The following is a 19,739-nucleotide window of genomic DNA, read 5'->3' as shown; positions in this document are numbered from 1 at the left end:
CACCTCTTCCTACAGATGCTGCCTGGCCTGCTGCGTTCACCAGCAACTTTGATGTATGTTGCTTGAATTTTCAGCATCTGCAGAATTCCTGTTGTTTCCTGGAACCAATACAGTCTCTGCAGTGAAACTGCTGCCAGCATATAGTTTTGTCAAGAATTGGGGCAGCACAGTGGCATAGTGGTTAGCACAACGCTACACAGTACCAGCAACATGGGTTCAATTCCCGCCACTGACTGTAAGAAGTTTGTACGTTCTCCCCGTGACCATGTGGGTTTCCTCTGGGTTCCCCGCTTTCCTCCCACGGTCCAAAGGTGTATCAGTTGGTAGGTTAATTGGTCATTGTAAATTGTCCCGTGATTAGGCTAGGATTAAATTGGGGGTTGCTGGGTGTTGTGACTCGAAGGGCTGGAAGGGTCTATTCTGCACTGTATCTCGATAAATGAATAATAACAATTTCAGTGGTGGGGAAGGAACAATGGTGAAAATCTATAGCAGATTGCTGCATGACAGTAATACTCTTGTTGCTAAAACAGACTATTCCAATGTTGCTCACACCAACCAGATCCTTGTGCTTACTTCTTTGATCCCTGGTCTGACAAGATTTCAGTTTGAAAGTAGATGAGAATGCTCAAATTACTCTGTGGCCTCAGTCATTCCTATTAGAGTAGTTGTAGTGATAGCTCTTCTCTTGTGCAACATTCATTCCCTTTGCCCACAATTAATAACTTTGTCAGGACTCTCTCTGGAGTTTTGTCCCCAAAACCTGCCAGAGTCTCCACATCTTATTTCCCCACTCACTCATACTGTAAAACCTACCTTTTTGACTGAGCTACATGCATAAAATGCTGGAGGAACTCAGCAAGTCAGGCAGCATTTACGGAAGGGAATAAACTGTCAACGTTTCAGGCTGAGAATCTTTATTAAGACTGGAAAGGAAGGGGATAGAAGCCAGAATAAGGAGGTGGGGGGAAGGTAAGGAGTACAAACTGGTAGGTGATAGGTGGGAACAAGTGAGGAGAAAGCTGTGTTTGGGGGAGGAGGGGGATGATACTAGAAGCTGGGAGGCGATAGGTGGAAGAGGTAATGGGCTGAAGTAAAAGGAATCTATTAGCAGAGAACAGTGGACCATGGAAGAAAGGTCCCTTTGACCAAGCTGTTGGCTACCCATACTAAATTCCCTTTATTTTACCAGAAGAGAATTACCAAAAAATTTTACCAAGGGAAGAGAAGATGGCAGCGCAACGCAGCGTGCGCGGCCACTCCGAATTGATATCGTATTTGTGAAGTAGGATGCCGTGCACAATCCTGATTTGATGGAGACAGCCATGAGAAGCACGGAGGAACATCTGGAGAAACCTCTGAAATGTCCACTTCGCTGCCACTGCTACTGTGCGATCGAGAATCTCCGGAGAGGAAGGCCCCAAATCCTTGGCTTTGCCTATTGCCTGTTGCTGGGGCCGGGGTCGAAGAGCTGGTCGGAGGCTCGAAGTTTTCGGACGGACTCAGAGTCGGACTGTTGTCAGGTGCTTCCAGGATGCTGCATCGGCAAGTTTGCGGCGCTGAAAGCTTATGGCAGGAAGAGTTTTCTTCCTTCAACTGTCTGCGTGAGGTGATGGGACTTTCTAGAGACTTTGAGACATTTTACCGTGCCCATGGTCTGTTCTTCTATCAAATTACGGTATTGCTTGCACTGTTGCTATTATATGTTATAATTATGTGGTTTTTGTCAGTTTTTTTTAGTCGTGGTTTGTTTTGTGTTTCTGTGATATTATTCTGGAGGAACAAATTGTATCATTTCTTAATGTATGCATTACTAAATGACATAAAAGAGGACTGCGTGTCCTCATAATCTAATCTAATCTAATCATCTAATCTAATATAAATTTTTCCCCTCAGGAATTGTTACCACAGTCAAGATGCTGTTACATTAACTTTGTTAAATATTGATGAAGCATACCATATGAATCCTTGTTCATCAAAGAATTGTCTCAGAAACATTTTCTGAGTAGGTGCCAATTTATTGGAAATTGGTATTTTCCGAAATTGAATTACTTCAACTGGTCCGAATTACATGAACATAACATTTCTGATTCCTTTTTTTGGTACATACAAGTTCTTCAGTGAATGAATAAAAAACTTACCAAAGTTACAAAACAATAATCAGACCATAAAATCATGAGGTAGCGTTTCTCTAACAACAAATTGAACAGCATCAGTCGGTAATACTTGTCAAAAGGTAATGCTGTATTATCTTCAAAGCTGACTTAATAATTTGTTCAGCCTGATTAGACAATCTGTTCTGAATAATTTGGAGGTATAGTTAATTTTGTTCACAATTTTAACAAAGGTTTCCGGTTCTAATAAAACCCTCCTGGGATAAAAATAGAAAGTAGTGGATATAGTTGGCAGGTCAGGCAGCTTCTGTCGATAGACTGAGTTACTAAGAAAAGGTAAAGGAAGGAGAAAACATGCAACAAGATCTATGATAGGAGGAAGGGCTGGAGGGGTGACAGTGCAAAATGAAAGAGGGTGGTGAATGATTTGCTGAAAACATAAGGAAATACCAGAGACTGCAGATACAGTAATCTGGAGCAATAAAAGAGAAATGTTGACAATTCCTTCCCACCTCCCCGCCCCACCAATAGATGCTACTAGTTCCTTCAGCAGATTATTTCTAACTAAAAGCATAGACTGATGTTCAGGAGATGTCACAACCACAATATTCATTCAAAATTATCGTAAGATAAAATCTGCATTCCTAGAAATGTTTCATTGCTTGAAAATGTTGCACTCACTCTTCAGTCTGGAAGGCTATAATGTGCCCAGTCAGAAGATAAGGTGTTGTTCAAGGTTTATTACAACAGTATGGGAGCCCAAGGTCAGAGTGGAAGTATAATGGAGAATTCGAGAAAATAGGAATCTGAGTTATTCTTGGCAAAACGGTTGCCCAGTTTGCATTTAATTTCCCAGGTATAGTGAATGCCATATTCTGGGCACTAATTTGGAAGAAATGAAAGTGAATCATGGCTTGCAATACATGGAAGGTTGGTGGAGGGTGAGTTAAAATGGCATGAATAACAGCTCTTTTGTTGCACATTAAGATGCCATGGGAAGCAGAATGAATGTTGGCAAGTTTTCGGAAGAGTATCCAGATTGTACCGGGAGAACAGATGGTTAATTAAAATGGAGTGAGAAGTTGTAGGTGTCTGATAGTGGCATACCATTACTGGATCCTGTTGCATGTAGAGAGTGGCAAGGTGGAAGCCAAGGACAGGAGTTACCTGATCCTGTTTCTCAATCAACAAGAATAGCAGGCTTTGGAATGGACGTGGTTGAGGGCTCTGTCAAGAACTGTAAAGGGGCAGGGAAGACACATTCGATGCATAGAATAAACATTGTAATGCACTATAAGGTTTCACTGCTAATGTAATGGTTTCTCTGTAGCAGCAATGTTTGGGTCATGACTGGCGATAACAGGGCTTAGACTGCGGGGGTCCTATCCAATGAGACAAATGTTGTTGTTTCTTGTGAGTCTGGAAGAGAGATTCACGGGGCTTTTGGTCGGCGAGAGGAGAAGGAAGCTGTGTGTGGAAAGAGCTGGGAGACCACCGGATGGAGTGGACCGGGAGCAAGGGTCCAAAGGTCGGCAACACTCGGAGGAGTTCGATGGTTGATGAATAGCGTATTTGTGAGCTCCAATGTGCACTTTTGACTTTACTCTTCAAATGGGCCCTTTTTCTTTTTTATTTTCTTTACTAACCCTATATTTAGATAAAAATTTATAAAGTTCAATCATTTAATTGCATATGGTGTACTGTCTGATATTTCACGGCACAGATTAGTAACCGGGCAACACATCATGCAGCATCCACACAAATGAGGTTTCTCAGCTTGGCGGGGCCAGAAGTTGTCTTGCCCTAGATGAACATGTGCTGGCCGAGCCTAAAGGGTCACAATGTGTATGAAAGATATTGAGAAAATAGGGGGATGGAGCAGGAAGCAAGGTAAAAAAAAATGTAGATGTTAGTGTTAGGAGTCACTGGGCTTGTATAGAGTTCGAAATACTAGCCTCTCACCAAAATAGAACCAGAGAGAGTGAGAATGAGAAAAATTGAAGATCTACTCTGTGAAGTTGAGAGCAGGTAGATATTGGCAGGAATGTTGCTGAGACATCCCGTTCAGGAAGAACAACAGGTGGGACCTAAACATCCTCCAACATCCCAGAAAAAATGTGAACAGGATATGGGGGGGGGGGAGTCCAATTGGGACTGAACTAAGTATGCTGTATGTCTCCCACAGAGTGACAGGTACAGTTTAAATCCATACAGGTTCTACTGCAATTTCTTCTAGTTCAATGGGGAGTGTGGCTAATGGAGAGGTTGTTGAAGGTGAAAACATTTAGCTGTTGGAGGGATAGTGTTGGTGGAAAGAGACTAATTGCACCCTTAACCCAAGAAGAGATGAAGGAAACTCAGGCCATCCTAATGTTGCCTAGAGGTGTAGGGAAATCGGATACCTGCCAAGAAAATCATCCAGTCGAGACAAGAAACTGGAAACTTGCTGTCACCCAATTCGAATATGGCCCAAGTGTGGAGTGAGAGGCACTGAAGAGGGTTGATAGTTCACGGACTTTAAGGTGAACAGTGTTGAAGGGAAAAGAAAACAATAAAAACTAGGCCAAACAGGGCCATTAACTAAAACTCCCAAATGGAAATGAAGCCTACACTGCGGCTGAAGAGAACAACTAAATATAAAACAAATACCGCTTACCTTCGGAGTCAGTTGACTTGACAGTCCAATTTCTCAGGCAAGGCCGAATGCAAACAGGCAATCTTTCCACAATCCAGATAATCTTGAGACTGCTCAGTCATTTTAGGACTGTAACCTTGATTCCACATTCTCAGCTAACTCCAGCAATCTTTCACCTCCTTGCTTATCAAGAACATGTATGTCTCTGCCTTGAGGTTATTATGCTTCCATTTTCCTTTGAGAACAAGATTTATAAAGAGATGTGACTCTGTGAAAAAGCACATATTTTTTGTATACATTCAGGAGACGTGGGCTTCACAGGCAGAACCAACGTTTAGTTGCCCATCCTTAGCTGACCTCAAGAAGGTGGTGATGAGTTGTTTTCTTCAACCACTGCAATCCTTGGTGTTCAGAAGAGAGTTTCAGGATTCCAAGTCCATTGGTTCATTGGTTCATTGGTGAGACCGATGATGGGGGGGATCAGCTTGGCCTCGGTTGTTGTGTGGACCAGGCCCTTATGCCATGGCATTGCCTGTTACAGCCACCTAGAAAAGGAGCTGCTGAAGGTGGTGTGCGAGAGAACAAAGAAGCAGAGGGTGCACTGGAATCAGTGCTGGCTTGGAGGCTGACCCCTGCCGGGCAACTGTCCCAACGGTGATGCTTCTCCTGTGTTTGTTCTCTGGAAGACAAGTTGGATTGCTGTTGTCTGCAGCCAACCCAGTGTGGGAGGAGGAACTGTTCTAGCAGAAACGTGGCCCCAGGACAACATCCCATGCACCATCAATCTTCAGGCTATGGCACTCAGGGACTTATGCTAATTGTGACTGTATGTGTAATTGTAACTGTATGTGCTGGGTACTCTGTGTGACTGTATGTGTAATTGTTACTGTATGTGCTGGGTACTCTGTGTGACTGTATGTACTGTGTTATGCACCTTGGCCCCATAGGAACGCTGTTTCATTTAGCAGTATTCACATGTATGATTGAATGACGATTAAACTTGAACCTGATGGTGAAGGCACAGTGACATATTATTTCCAAGTGAGGATGGTGTGTGGCTTGGAAGGCAGCTTTGAAGTGATGTTTTTGCTATTCTTGTCCTTCTAGCTGGTAGAAGTGTGAATTTGGACGATGTTGTCTGTGTTGCCAAATCTCAGCCTTAAATAGACGGATCCTTCAAGGATCACTGACTGAAGCAATGGTTACAGCATCTTATCTGTAAACATATCTAATGCCCTGGTTAAGAACATATTTACTGTTAGGTATTTTATTTCTGCAGCTTATCTGCAAAACGCAGTGTGTTCTGTTAATTAAGCCTCATGGTCTAGTACTTTGGCTTCAGCTGAGATAAGGATCCATTTGCTCAGCTTAGGAACATTGTGTCAGCCGATCAGATTTGTCTTGATAACATTCTGTCCAATGGGATACCATGGGACATTCGAGAGAGCTGGGTGGCATCGGATTTCTAAGGGACAGTAGGATGGTTTTGAGCTTGTTGTTGGCAGCGGTTGGAAGAAAAAGGAGCTGTGGAGAAGAGCACAAGGGAAGATGTTGGCAGAACCCCACCTGAAGGAGAGACCCTGTTGTAAGAAGTGCTTTGTGCAGACGAATGGTTCTAAGGAGGAAGTGCCAATACTTTCAAGTTGGCCAGTTCATTCATAATGGTCCTCGAGGGAAGTTCGAACTGTTGGCTGGTGTCTTTCGCCCAGAACGTGGGTTCAGCATGTGAGTAATTACAGTGAAGCAGTGGTGAGCTCCAACGTCTATGTGCACATTTAGACTTGTTTAACTTTAATGGGCCCTTTTATTTATTATTAACTGTTTGTTAAAGTTGAAATATCCGTAAATATACTTCCACTTTAATGTTATCCAGGTGTAAGGTCCATTATTTCCTGGCCAACAATAAACTTGTATGGGGCAGTATTTATACAGCCTTCACCATAACTTCTGTTCCCTCACTGGAACATTCCACCTTTCCTGTTCGGTTGGACCCGAATCACACCAACGCTAGACATGCGTGGCTTATTGAAAGTGGCCTTCTCACCGATACCCATGCAATGCTGAGTCCCGTGGCTGTTAGCCAGAGTTCGCTAATGAGCCTGGCTTATTATGAGTCAGAGTGAGAGGGTTACACATATAATCCTCATATACCCTCAATACCAGACAAGAGATCTTCAACATCAATGCATATGTACCACGCACAATTCCCCAGCAGAAATATAAACAAAACAACACAATGGAAAGCTGGGAAGTGGGGTGTCATTCTCTTATCTGAATAAGATCATGGCTTGCAAGCCCATTTGGAAACAGGCACATATTTTTGGCTAACATTTCCATGCAAGGTAGTAGGGCTCTTTCAGTAATGGAGGCTCCTAATAAAATGGTAAACAGAGATCTCATCTGCCCTTTTGGATGCTTGCAAAATATCCTTTGACACCATTAGAGAAGCTGTGGAGGGATGTTCTTCCTTGGTGGTTTTGTTGGCATTTTCCCCTCAATTAATATTCATTAAAGATTGCAAGTCAGAGAACTGTAGATGCTGGAAATTTGAAATAAAAATAGAAAATGCTGAAAACCTCAGCAGGTCAGGCAACATTTGTGGAGATTATTGAATTACCCAGCAGACCAAGGCAGTATCTATGGGGAGAAAATACTTCGGTTAATGCTAAAGGTGGATGACCTTACATTAGATGAGGCCAAATCTGAAGAAAAAAGCAGGGAATGATCTACAGAACAGTGGAAGACAGAAAGAGCAGAGTGGGAGTGGAATGGGTAATTAAAGTGACAGGTGACTGAAGCTCGGTCTAAACAAATGCCTTCTGAAATCATCACCCATTACACTCAGTGGCCTCTTTATTAGATACATCTGTACACTTGCTTATTAGTACAAATATCAGCCAATCACATGGCTGCAACTAAATGCATCAAAGCATGCAGCATGTTGAGGTTCAGCTGTTGTTCAGAGCTAACAACAGTGCTGGGCTGGAGGGCTGGTTGGCTGAACTGCTGGGTCTTGATGCATGAATGTGGTTTGGAACTTGTTGAGGGAAAGAGAGTGGGAAAGGAACAGGAATTGCTGCGAGGGGGTCGTGTGGGTCTGGTAATGGTGGACAAGATAAGGGGGGGTTGAGGGAAAGAAAGTGGAGAAGGAGAGGGATAGGGACTTGGGATCAGAGGTAGGCAGCTGGGGAGAGGTGGATTATTGTGAAGGGAGAAATAAAGGGAATGAGGAGGTAGTGAGGGGTCGGATGAATAAAAACCAAGACAAAGGGAATAAAAGAATAGGAAATGATAGTGGAGAAAGCTCTGAAAGTGAGGAAGATGAACAAGCTCAGAGAGGAGGTGTTGTCATAATTAGGTTTAATGAGAAGGCTCAGGGACATATGAAGAAAATTAACCCGTTTGTGCTAACAACAACTCTGGCAAATAAGATAGGGGAAATAGTATTTGCAAAAGTCCTTAATGATGACAACTTATTGGTAAGATGTGCGAATGAGGAACAACTTGAGAAAGCACTCAAGCTAAAAGAGATAGGAAAATGCAAGGTGGAATACATTGGGAGGGTGGGAGCACAAAATAGTGGTTGTAAAGGAGTGATCACAGGGGTACCCATGAGTATAAATATGGAGGAGTTAAAGAGGAATATCAAAGGAGGGAAAGTAATGAATGTTCAAAGACTGAAAACAACAAAGGAGGGAGTGAAAAAGGAAAGTGAATCAGTATTGATTGAATTTGAAGAAGAAAGAGTGCCAAGGAAGGTGTTCCTGGGTTTCATGAGTTACCCAGTAAGGGTGTATGTGCCAAAGCCGCTGAGGTGCTATAATTGTCAAAGGTTTGGACACATAGCTAAAAACTGTAAAAGGCAGAGGAGATGTGCTAGATGTGGGGGTGATCATGAATATGGAAAGTGCGGAACAGGAGTTCAACCAAAATGCTGCAATTGTGGAGGAGCTCATAATGTTGCATATAGTGGATGTGAGGTTATGAGAAGGGAGAATAAAATTCAAGAAATAAGAGTGAAAAGAAAGATCACTTATGCAGAAGCTGTAAGAATGTCAAGAGAACAGAATAATGCTCCTAATGAACAGGGAGCAATAGGGATACGAGAGATGCAACAAAGAACAAATGATAGGATTTATGTAGACAAAAAGGCTCTAGTAACATTCATTGCAGGAGTGATTAATAGTACGGCTGAGGTAAAGTCAAAAAGTGACAAAATTCAGCTGGTGGTAAAAGCAGCAGTAAACCATTTAGGGTTAGTAGGACTGACATGGGAGGAAGTGAGGGAGAACCTCACTAATCAGTCAAGCCAGGAAGTGTCATGAGTTGGTTAATACTAATTATGGTGATTCTTTTACAATGGAATGCAAGGAGCTTACTGGCCAGTAGCCAGGAATTCAAGCACTTTATTAAAGAAATGGTTGTAAAACCGGATGTAGTGTGTATTCAGGAAACTTGGTTGAAACCAACTTTAGACTTTGTGGTATATGGGTATACAATGATAAGGAAATGTAAAAATCTAGGGGGAGGAGGGGGTTGTGCTATGTTAATCAAGCAAGGTATACCATATAGGGTACTGGAAAAAGGAGATGATCAGGAATACATAGTGGTGGAAGTGTGGGAGAGAGGGGAGGGAGTGGTTATAATTAACTACTACAATCCATGTAAAAGGTTGGATTTGGACAGCCTATTAAAGATACAAGGACAAAACAGACATAAAGTAGTGTGGTGTGCAGATTTCAATGCTCATAGCACAATATGGGGTGGGGGGATCAGATTACAGATCCAAATGGAAAGGTAATTGAAGATTTGATGGAAGAAAGGGATTTGGTGTGTATGAATGATGGTAGCGGCACAAGGATAGATATAACAACAGGAACTGAGTCAGTGTTAGATATTACGTTAGTGTCTAATACCTTGGCTGGTGTTAGTAACTGGGGAGTTTGGACTGCTTCAACAGTAGGCAGTGATCACTAACCAGTTTTGTGTTCAGTGGGTGAAAGAGTTGAAGTAAGACCAGGTGGCGGAATCCCAAAGTGGGTGTTTGGAAAAGCAGATTGGGGTAAGTTCCAGAAGTTGAGTGAAGAAGGGTTGACAAAGATTGACATTTCTGGAAATATAGATGAATTAAACAGTCAGGTGACTTCAGCAATTATTATGGCAGCAGAAGGATCTATCCCCAGGAGTAAAAATAGGATGAATAGAAAACTGGTACCATGGTGGACAGAGGAATGTTGTCAGGCTGTAAAAAACAGAAATGGAGCATTCAGGCTAGTTAAAAGAACCCATAATATGCAGCATTTGGTTCAATATAAGAAAGCACAGGCAGTGGTGAGAAGAACTATACGTCAAGCTAAAAGGGCAAGTTGGAGGAGTTTTTGCAACAAAATAGGAAGAACAACACCTGTGGGAGAGGTATGGGGAATGATTAAGAGGATGGGGGGAAATAGAAGGGAATGGGAATATCCAGTAATGATATCTGAGGAGGAAACAGCAGTCTCCAGTAGGGATAAGGCTGAGATCATGGCCAAGTCATTTGTACAGATACACAGTTCAGAAAATTTGTCTGAAGAAGGCAGAAGGAGAAGGGAAAGAACAATGAGTCAACACCCAGGTGTGTTAAACAGGAGAGAAGGAACAGATGATATAATTGATGATCCATTTATGTTAGCAGAAATGGTGAGAGCAATAAAGAGATCGAGACCAACCTCCCCAGGGAAAGATCTGATATGCTCTGTGATGCTAAAAAATCTAGGAGAAGGAGCGCTCTTGAAGTTGCTGCATTTTTATAACAGAGTGTGGGAGGAGGGAAGATTACCAAGTGCATGGAAAGAAGCAGTAGTAATTCCAATAAGGAAACCTGGCAAGGATCCGTCAAAACCCACTAGCTACAGACCAATTGCATTAACATCAAATATAAGATAATGGAAAGGATGATAACAGAAAGGTTGTCGTATGAGCTTGAGAAAAGGGGAATGCTGGCAAGTTATCAGAGTGGTTTTAGAAAGGGAAGGAATTCCATGGACTCAGTGATAAGGTTAGAATCAGCTGAAGAACATCTAATAAGTTAGGGGTGTTTACAGTGGAGATGCTGGCAGTGTTGGTTGCGTTGCAATAGGTGCAGAAAGCCAGGCAAGCCAAAGCATTGATATGTTCAGATTCATCCTCAGTTCTAGTAAGTTTAAGGTCTTTTCACACAAACAGTCGGCAAGATGTACTTTATGAAGTCCTTCAGTTAGTTGCAAGAATTGCAAATCAGGGAGGTCAGGTAAAATTTCTATGGGTTCCAGCACATGTCAGGGTGAAGAGGAATGAGAGGGTGGATGAGTTGGCAAAGAGGGCGTTAAAGAAAGAAAATATAGAAATGCACATTAGTATCAGTAAAGCAGAGGTTAAGTGTGTAATCTGGGAAAAAAATCAACCAAATGTGGCAAGAAAGATGGGACAGGGAGGGGAAAGGGAGGCATTTATATCAAATACAAAAGAGTGTTGCAGGTACTAGGGTAGGTAGTGGATACAGAAGAGAGAAAACTGTGTGGACTAGGTTAAGGCTGGGGTACTGTACATTAAACAAAACATTGAAAATGATAGGGAAACACCAGACAGGATTGTGTGAGGAATGTCAGGAAGAGGAGTCAGTAGAACATGTAGTTCTGAGTTGCAGGAAGTATGGGATACAGAGAGAGATGATGAGAATTAAACTAAGGGAATTGGGGGTGCAGGAATTCACATTACAAGGGTTGCTTGGCATGGGTGAGAGAGCACAGGTTAGGGTATTTTTAGCTTTCTTAAGGGGTATAGGTGTTTTTTACAGGATATGACGGATAAACAGGAATAGGGTACTAGGATGGCCAAAGATGGGAGGATAAAATATAGGTTAAGGTATGTGTGTGTGTGTGTGTGATTGGATGAAGGGATTTAGAATGTAAGTCTACTACACACTCCGGAGCAGAAGGTGGTGGTAATGCACCGTTAAGCTGGGTGCCAACCGCCATAAAACAAGACACAGACAGACAGACAGACCTAACATCAGAATGGGGAAGAAATGTGACCTAAGTAAATTTGACCATGGAATGGTGCCAAATGGGATGGTTTGAGTATCTTAGAAACTGCCGATCTCCTGGGATTTTCATATACAACAACCTCTAGAGTTTACAGAGATAGGTGCAAAAACCCAAAACAAAAAAAAGTCCAGTGATCTGCAGTTGTGTGGGTGAATATGCCTTGTTATTGAGCGATATCAGAGGAGAATGGCCAGACTGGTTCAGGCTGACAGGAAGGAAACAGTAACTCAAATAATCACACGTTACAACAGTGGTGTGTGGAAGTGCGTCTCTGAACACATAACCTATCGAGGCTTGAAGTGGATGGGCTACAACAGCAGAAGATCACACCGGGTTCCACTCCTGTACCTAATAAGTGGCCACTGAATGAATATTTGCAGTCTTCAATGCTTGAAGACCATACTGCCAGTGCTGTGTGCAGTGTTTTAGATTGAGAAAAATGGCAATTGAAGTGCTGCTTTTTTGGGAGGATTTTTTGGGTCCCAGGCAGGGAAAAGACAAATGGATAGATTTTGAAGTCCAAGCATGGAAAAGTGCCATGGATAGGGGAGTGGTTGGTGAAGGTGGAAGAATAACCTATTAACTCACAGTCCCTTCTGAATGCTAAAAGAGGAAGAAAAAGATTAATGTGATGGAGAAATCTTATTGAATATGGTGGAATTTGGAGGCAGAGGGTGATCATTGAATGCTGAAGCTGGTGGGGTGCGAGGTGAGGCTAATTGGTGCCTCAGCTGTGCTCTGGTTGGGGGAAGAGGCATAGAACACAAGTGTTGGAAATAGAGATTGGGTTCAGACCCCAACAGTGTTAACAGGAGGAGAAATTAAGGCAGAAGGAAAACATTTCAGAGCCACTGGTGTAGTAAATCTCATTATCAGAACAGATGCAATGGTACATCAGAGTTTCTGATCCCAGAACCTGGGAAAATGGAATCCTTCCTGCAGAAGCTGCAAAGGATGAGATGTAGTGAAGATAGTTGTAGAAATCAGTGGGCTGGTAACGTACATTAATCCCTAATCTATACCCTGACTAAAGGAGGTGTAGAAAACATAACAGAGTGTTTGTGGGCAGTTCTTTGTGGTTGGTGTAAGAACCAACAATTAAACAATCTGTCAATTGTTGAACCTTGTGGGGTAATTGCATACTTTGTTCAGATGGTATTGTTGCTCTAGAATTAGTGTCAAAAGGTTTGATTGGTTATGTGTACTGTTTGACTTGCTTTTGTAACACGCTGTAAGGTTTCACGGCTAATGTAATGGCTTCTCTGTAGCAGCAATGTTTGGGTTGTGACTGGAGATAACGGGGGTTGTCAGCCAATGAGCGGGATGTTGTTCTTTCATGTGTGTCTGGGAGCTGGGAATTCATGGTCTTTTGCCGGGGAGAGATGAGGAGAGAAGACACGCATAGAGAGAGTTGGTAGACCACTGGACGGAGTCGACTTGGAGCGAGGGTCCGAAGGTCAGCGACAATCGGAGGCAGTCGATTGGAGGTGGTCGATGGTGGATGAATGGCTTATCAGTGAGTTCCAGTGCATTAGACTGTTTCATAAGAATGGACCCTTTTTCATTTTTTTGTTTTCTTTACTAACCATATAGTCAAATTAAGAATTATAAAGCTCAATAATTTAATTGCATATTGTGTAGTTTGTTATTTCGTGGTACTGATTTGTAACAGGGACACATCACACAGCATCCACCCAAACGAGAATTCTTAAGCTTGACCAGGCTGGGGGCTATCACCCCCTATACTAGGCCGCTAGCTGAACCAAGAGTTACAATTGTGGGCCTCGTCCGGGATATTTTAACATGACAGCTCTCGCAATATCAGTGGCCCGCCCAATCAAACTTTCAACCAATCTCTGTTGTTTTACATCATTAGAGCAACGCCACTCATCTAACAACTGAGAGGTCCCCCTGGTTACTGAGGGTTGGGAGAGGAGGTTGGTAGAGAAGATGTTGAAGCTGGAGGGTGTCTTTTCCACTGACGAGTTTGATGTGGGTTGTTCCAAGAGCACGTGTCACAGTATCCGGGTGACAGAGGATACCATGTGTAGAGAGAGGTCATGGAGACTGGCCCCTACAGAGATGGAGGGCATTCGCAGCATTTGTGTAAGTTGGAAGCTGGGATCATCAGCAAATCCCAAAGCCCCTATGCATCCCCAATAGCAGTGGCCTGAAAGAAGAATGGGAAGATACGGATGTGTGTGGCCTATAGGACTCTGAACAGGCGCACCGTCCCCGATCAGTATACTGTCCCGAGGATTGAAGACGTGCTGGCCTGCCTGAGTGGTGCGAAGTGGTTCGGTGTGCTGGATTTGAGGTGTGGATATTACCAGATCTCCATGAGTGAGGCTGACAAAGAGAAAACGGCATTTATTTGTCCTCTGGGATTTTTCCAGTTCGAAAGGATGCTCCAGGGCATCACGGGAGCTCTTGCAACCTTGCAGCGGGTCATGGAGAACACAGTGGGGGATATGAACTTGTTTGAGGTATTAGTATATCATAGTATTTGGATCCACCTTGGAAGAACATGAAGAGAGGCTACTGAAGGTGCTGGGCCCCCTGAAAGCTGAAGGGTTAAAACTTTCCCTGGACAAGTGCCAGTTCTGCCAAACGTCTGTTAGCTATGTTGGACACCTAGTCACATGGGATGGAGTAGTTACAGATCCAGCTAAAACAGAGGCAGTTACCACTTGGCCAAGACCCCAGACTGTGAACATTCTGTGCTCGTTCCTTGGGTTCTGTGGTTACTATTGGAGGTTCGTGAAAGGTTACGCGAATGTCAGTCACCCTTTGGATCAGCTTCTGTGCCGTTACCCTCCCTTGGGGATGAAAGTGGGGGGGGAAGGACAGGAGGGTGGAGAGTATCTTAGCCCATCGGAGTCCTTTGGACCAAGGTGGGATGCAAAATGTGAGGAGGCCTTTCAGTCACTGAAGGAACTGTGGACCCAGGCACTAGTGCTGGCTTTTGCAGATCCCCGATTGCCATATGTACTGCACACGGATGCCAGCCGAGAGGGTTTAGAGGGCATCCTGTATCAGGATCAGGGCAACGGGTTGAGGCCTGTTGCGTTTGTCAGCCAGAGTCTGTTGCCCTCCGAGAAAAACTATCCCACGCACAAGTTGGAATTCCTGGCATTGAAATGGGCGGTGGTGGATAAGCTGAGTGACTATCTCTATGGGGCCAAGTTTGAGGTGAGGACAGACAACAACCCCTTAACTTATATCCTGACCTCGGAGAAACTGGATGCAACAGGCCATCGGTGGTTGGCAGCGTTGTCTATGATTTCAGCCTGAAGTACCGGCCAGGAAGCAGGAACCCTGATGTCGATGCTTTGTCCCGACGGGCGCATGAGGAGTGGGAGAGCGTTCCTGCCCCAGGGGTGAAGGCCATGTGTCAGTTTGTCATCACCATGAAGGGAGAGGGAAAGGAGGGGCAGGATCGAGCGGTGGATCACTTGGGAGCTTCTGATGACGCCATTCCCCAAGTTTACTGTAACCTGACTGCTCTGAAGACAAATCAGCTGCCGGAATTGAGCTCTGGGGAAGTGGCAGCTGCTCAGCGAGATGATCCGGGCATTGGTACCATTTGGGCAGCGGTCAAAAAGGGAGACATGGCACAGGCAGAGAAGATGAAACATGCGTCGGTGCCTCCATTACTACAAGAATGGCCTCGGTTGGAGTTGAAGAACCAGATCCTATACCGGGTCACGTAACCCCCAGACTGACGTCAGCATTGCCAGCTGGTTCTGCCCGAGAAGTATCGGAGGATTGCGTTGAAGTCACTTCATGATGATTCTGGACATTTGGGGGTTGAAAAGACCTATGGATTGCTCAGAGATTGGTTTTACTGGCCCTAGATGAAATCGGAGGTCGAAGAATACTGTAAGTCGTGCATTTGATGCATACAGCAGAAGACACTGTCCAAGCGGGCAGTTCCCTTGTCCCTCTTGTAGAGTGCCGGGCCCCTGGACCTGGTGTGTATGGATTTCCTGTCAATAGAACCTAATACCAGCACTGTGGCTAATGTCTTAGTCATCACGGACCACTACATCAGATATGCTCAGACTTTTCCTCCCAAGGACCAAAGGGTGTCCATGGTGGCAAAAGTGTTATGGGAAAAGTATTTAATCTATCATGGACTTCCCAGGCAGATACATTGTGATCAGGGACGGGATTTCGAGAGTAGTCTCACTCATGAGTTACTGAGCATGCTCGGAGTTGAGAAGTCAAGGACCACGCCCTATCACCCGCAGGGTGATCCCCAGCCCGAGAGGTTTTTAATCGGACCTTGCTAGACATGCTCGGGACCCTGAAGATCAGCAAGAAGAGCAAGTGGAGTCAGCATATTGGGCATCTGGTTCACAGTTACAACTGTACACGAAATGAAGCTACTGGGTACTCACCATACTATCTGATGTTTGGGCATGAGGCGAGGTTGCCCATTGACCTTTGTTTTGGGACTGATGAGGGTGACTTACCCCCAAAGACTTAATATGAGGTATGTATCTGATATGAGAAGAGAGCTGAAAAGGGCTTATGAATTAGCTGGGGTCGCGGCTGCCAAGCAGAATCAGGGAAAGAAGAGGAGGTATGATCAAAAGGTGAGGTTCTCCCAACTCTTGCCAGGATACCGAGTCCTCATAAGGAATTTGGGGCTACATGGGAAGCATAAGTTAGTTGGCTGACCACTGGGCAGCCACACCCTATGTGGTGTAGAGTCAGATGCCAAACCTACCAGTTTTCCGGGTGAAACCAGAGGATGGGAATGGGCTTGTCAAGATTCTCCATCGGAATCACCTGCTGCCCCCGGGACAAGAGGTGCAGGTAGACCCAGAGCCCAACTTGGAGCCTACGCCTAGTAAGAAGACTCTGTGGAAACACGGGGCGACTTCAGCGCCCACAATGGGAGAGGTTAGGCCAGCCCCCACCCCTGAGAGGGATACTGATTTGGAGGATGAGGACCTGGATGTGCAGTATATGCAGCCTTTCACTAACTCCCTTTTGATTGAGGAAGAGACTCCCGGCCCTTCTCCCGTTGAGTCAGGTAATGTGGGGCAGGGAGGAGTGGGGGCTATCTGTGGGCAGCCTGGGTTGCAGTGGGAGGAAGCAGGGTGTGGCCATGGGACAGAGGGCTCTGAGTTTCAGGTGGGCACAAGTGATAGGTTGGAGGAGGCCTTGCCAGCTAGACTGGAAGTATCCCCAGTAGTGCCTGAACCTGAAGAGTTAGATGAAGGTGTGTGGAGGTGTCAGAGAATTAGGAGACCATTGGATAGGCTGGCCTATGTAGCACCAGGGGAACAGAATGTGACTCCTACTATTTTGGGGAGCTATGTCACTGCCTTTTACACCTGGATTGGGCTTTGTGTTTTGCAGGAAAGGTTGGCGAATTATCTCAACGTCATGAGGACGTTACTAAATTTGGTGGGGGGAGAGTGTAACATGCTGTAAGGTTTCACGGCTAATGTAATGGCTTCTCTGTAATGTTCCACCGCTAATGTAATGGCTTCTCTGTAGCAGCAATGTTTGGGTTGTGACTGGAGATAACGGGGGATGTCAGCCAATGAGCGGGATGTTGTTCTTTCTTGTGTGTCTGGGAGCTGGGAATTCACGGTCTTTTGCCGGGGAGAGATGAGGAGAGAAGACACGCATAGAGAGAGTTGGTAGACCACCAGACGGAGTTGACTTGGAGCGAGGGTCCGAAGGTCAGCGACGATCGGAGGCAGTCGATTGGAGGTGGTCGATGGTGGATGAATGGCTTATCAGTGAGTTCCAGTTCATTAGACTGTTTCATAAGAGTGGACCCTTTTTCTTTTTTTTTGTTTTCTTTATTAACCATATAGTCAAATTAAGAATTATAAAGCTCAATCGTTTAATCGCATATTGTGTACTGTTTGTTATTTCGTGGTACTGATTTGTAACAGGGACATATCGCGCAGCATCCACACAAATGAGATTTCTTAAGTTTGGCCAGGCCGGGGGATATCATCCCCTATATTACCATCCAAATATTAAGCAGCTAGCCGAACCGTGAGTTACACTTTATTGTTCACTGTAAAAACCTTTGGAAAGAACTGCTTTTTAATTGCTTTTTTCACCAGCAACATATGAGAGTTTGAACTTCGTACTTAAATCTGGTGTTTAACACATCTACCTGAGTTAGTCATGAATGCAATTGAAATGCTGAAATTTTACACTGATTTTTCTTTAGAAGCCTTAGTGTTGCAAAAATTAAGTGCACGAACGCCTAGTTATCCATTCATTCCATACTCACAAGTTCACGGTCAGGAGCGTTGGGAGTCAACACCACAGGAGGTTTGTGGCCGGAGCAAAGTTCTGGAGAATGAAGCAGGTAGGTAGCTGGAGCCAGAGATGGGATCAGAGTGAGGTAATACTCAGGGTCAGGAAGGAAGGTAGGTTTATAAACACCTTGAAATAAACAAGCATACAAATTTAAACTAAAACCCCATAGAAGTTATATCCATGAGTTTGGCTACTGTATGTCTTTGCACCCATTAGTGTCTATACCATGGACTTGGTGGAACCTGCTATTTTGTTGTCCACAAACCTGGTGTTCCTATCACTTGCATATAACAGGGACTTAGTGTAAATGTATTTAAATTTTCTTGGAAAGAATTTAATTATTATTGAAGATAATGGGAGTCTGAGGAGCCTTGAAACAAAGACAACTATGGTACATATCTGGTTGGTCAAATAAAGCTATAATTTTATTTATGTACACAGAAATAGACAGCAATGCTCCACACTGATGCTGTATCCAAATAAAGCAATACATACAATAAAACGAGGCCAAAATTGTAGTAGGCCATTCCCTAATAGTGTAGACAGCAAAACATTTGGCTGGTTTAAGCAGAATTAACCCACTGGACAATTATCATTACAGGATCTATTAACAATGCATCAGATCAGACTAATATCTGAATAATTGAGAAGATAATATTGCTAAAATTTGTTCAACTGTCTCTACCTAGCAATTAAATTTGAGGCTTAAAATCTACAAAGATAAAAGAAAGCTTCTGATTTATGTAATCTGAGAATAAATTTGAAATCCATGCTTTGGCCCAGATTTTATTCCTCATTAGCAATTTTAATCAGGTGCTTCTTTTGAATTTCAAACAGACTCCATCCCTCCTTTTTGGACAGATCTGCGGCACCGTGCTTCTTGTAGAAGTCTATTGATTTCTGGTTCCAATCCGCTACAACAAAGTGCATACTGCCACAGCGGTCCTGAACAGCAGTCTGAAATCAAAGCAAAGTAACTGTTAGCCTTCTCACAGAAGCAGAATCATGTAACCAGTTAATCAATGGCTTCACTGAAATCGGTTTAGAAGCATTTCATGGAATCAGAGCATGAAATTATTCTGCTTGTCGATCCTTTGTCAACTCATGGAAGGAGCTGTTCAATTTGATTGCAACTCCTACCACCTCCTCATCTCTTTCCTATTATCATATAATTTCACCTGAAGGTAATGACCATCTCCCCCCTCCCCACGCTTTCAGGAACTGCATTCCAAATCACAGTGATTTTCAATCAAGGGATGTGCGCTTCACAAGCTGAGCAAACAATTTACAGTGCCTTTTAAAAGTATTCAGCCCCCAACTCTTTGTTCACATAAATGAGTATTACAACTTGGGATTTTGATCAATTTAACTGGGAATTTTTACTTGTGAATCACATGCTCCATTTTTCACAGTAGAGCCCAAAAACAGAAAATTGTAAAGCATGAAGTAGTAAAACCTCAAAAACAGAAATGTCAGCAGTTCGAAGTATTCATTCCCCATTGCTCAGTACTTAGCTGAACCACCTCTCGCAGCTATTACAGTCAATAGTCTTTCTGGATAAGTCTCTAATAGCTTTGCACAACATGATGGAGAAAAATTTGCTCATTCTTCCGTACAAAATTGCTC

The 19,739-nt window shown here is 43.8% G+C and overlaps 1 protein-coding gene across 1 annotated transcript in view; it reads right to left on the bottom strand.

Moving 5' to 3' along the window:
* Positions 1–18,513: 18,513 nt before the first annotated feature.
* LOC140199195 (diamine acetyltransferase 1-like) overlaps positions 18,514–19,739 on the bottom strand; it is a 31,639-nt gene continuing 30,413 nt past the window's right edge. The window contains exon 6 of the mRNA XM_072260848.1: positions 18,514–19,070. Within this exon, the coding sequence (XP_072116949.1) occupies positions 18,900–19,070 (171 nt within the window). The 3' untranslated portion in view covers positions 18,514–18,899. The remainder of the gene's footprint in view (positions 19,071–19,739) is intronic.

Source organism: Mobula birostris, chromosome 6 (genome assembly GCF_030028105.1).
Source record: "Mobula birostris isolate sMobBir1 chromosome 6, sMobBir1.hap1, whole genome shotgun sequence".
Classification (NCBI taxonomy): Eukaryota; Metazoa; Chordata; class Chondrichthyes; order Myliobatiformes; family Myliobatidae; genus Mobula; species Mobula birostris.
The sequence above is the reverse complement of the archived record's forward strand: the minus strand, read 5'-3'. Positions and strand labels throughout refer to the sequence as shown.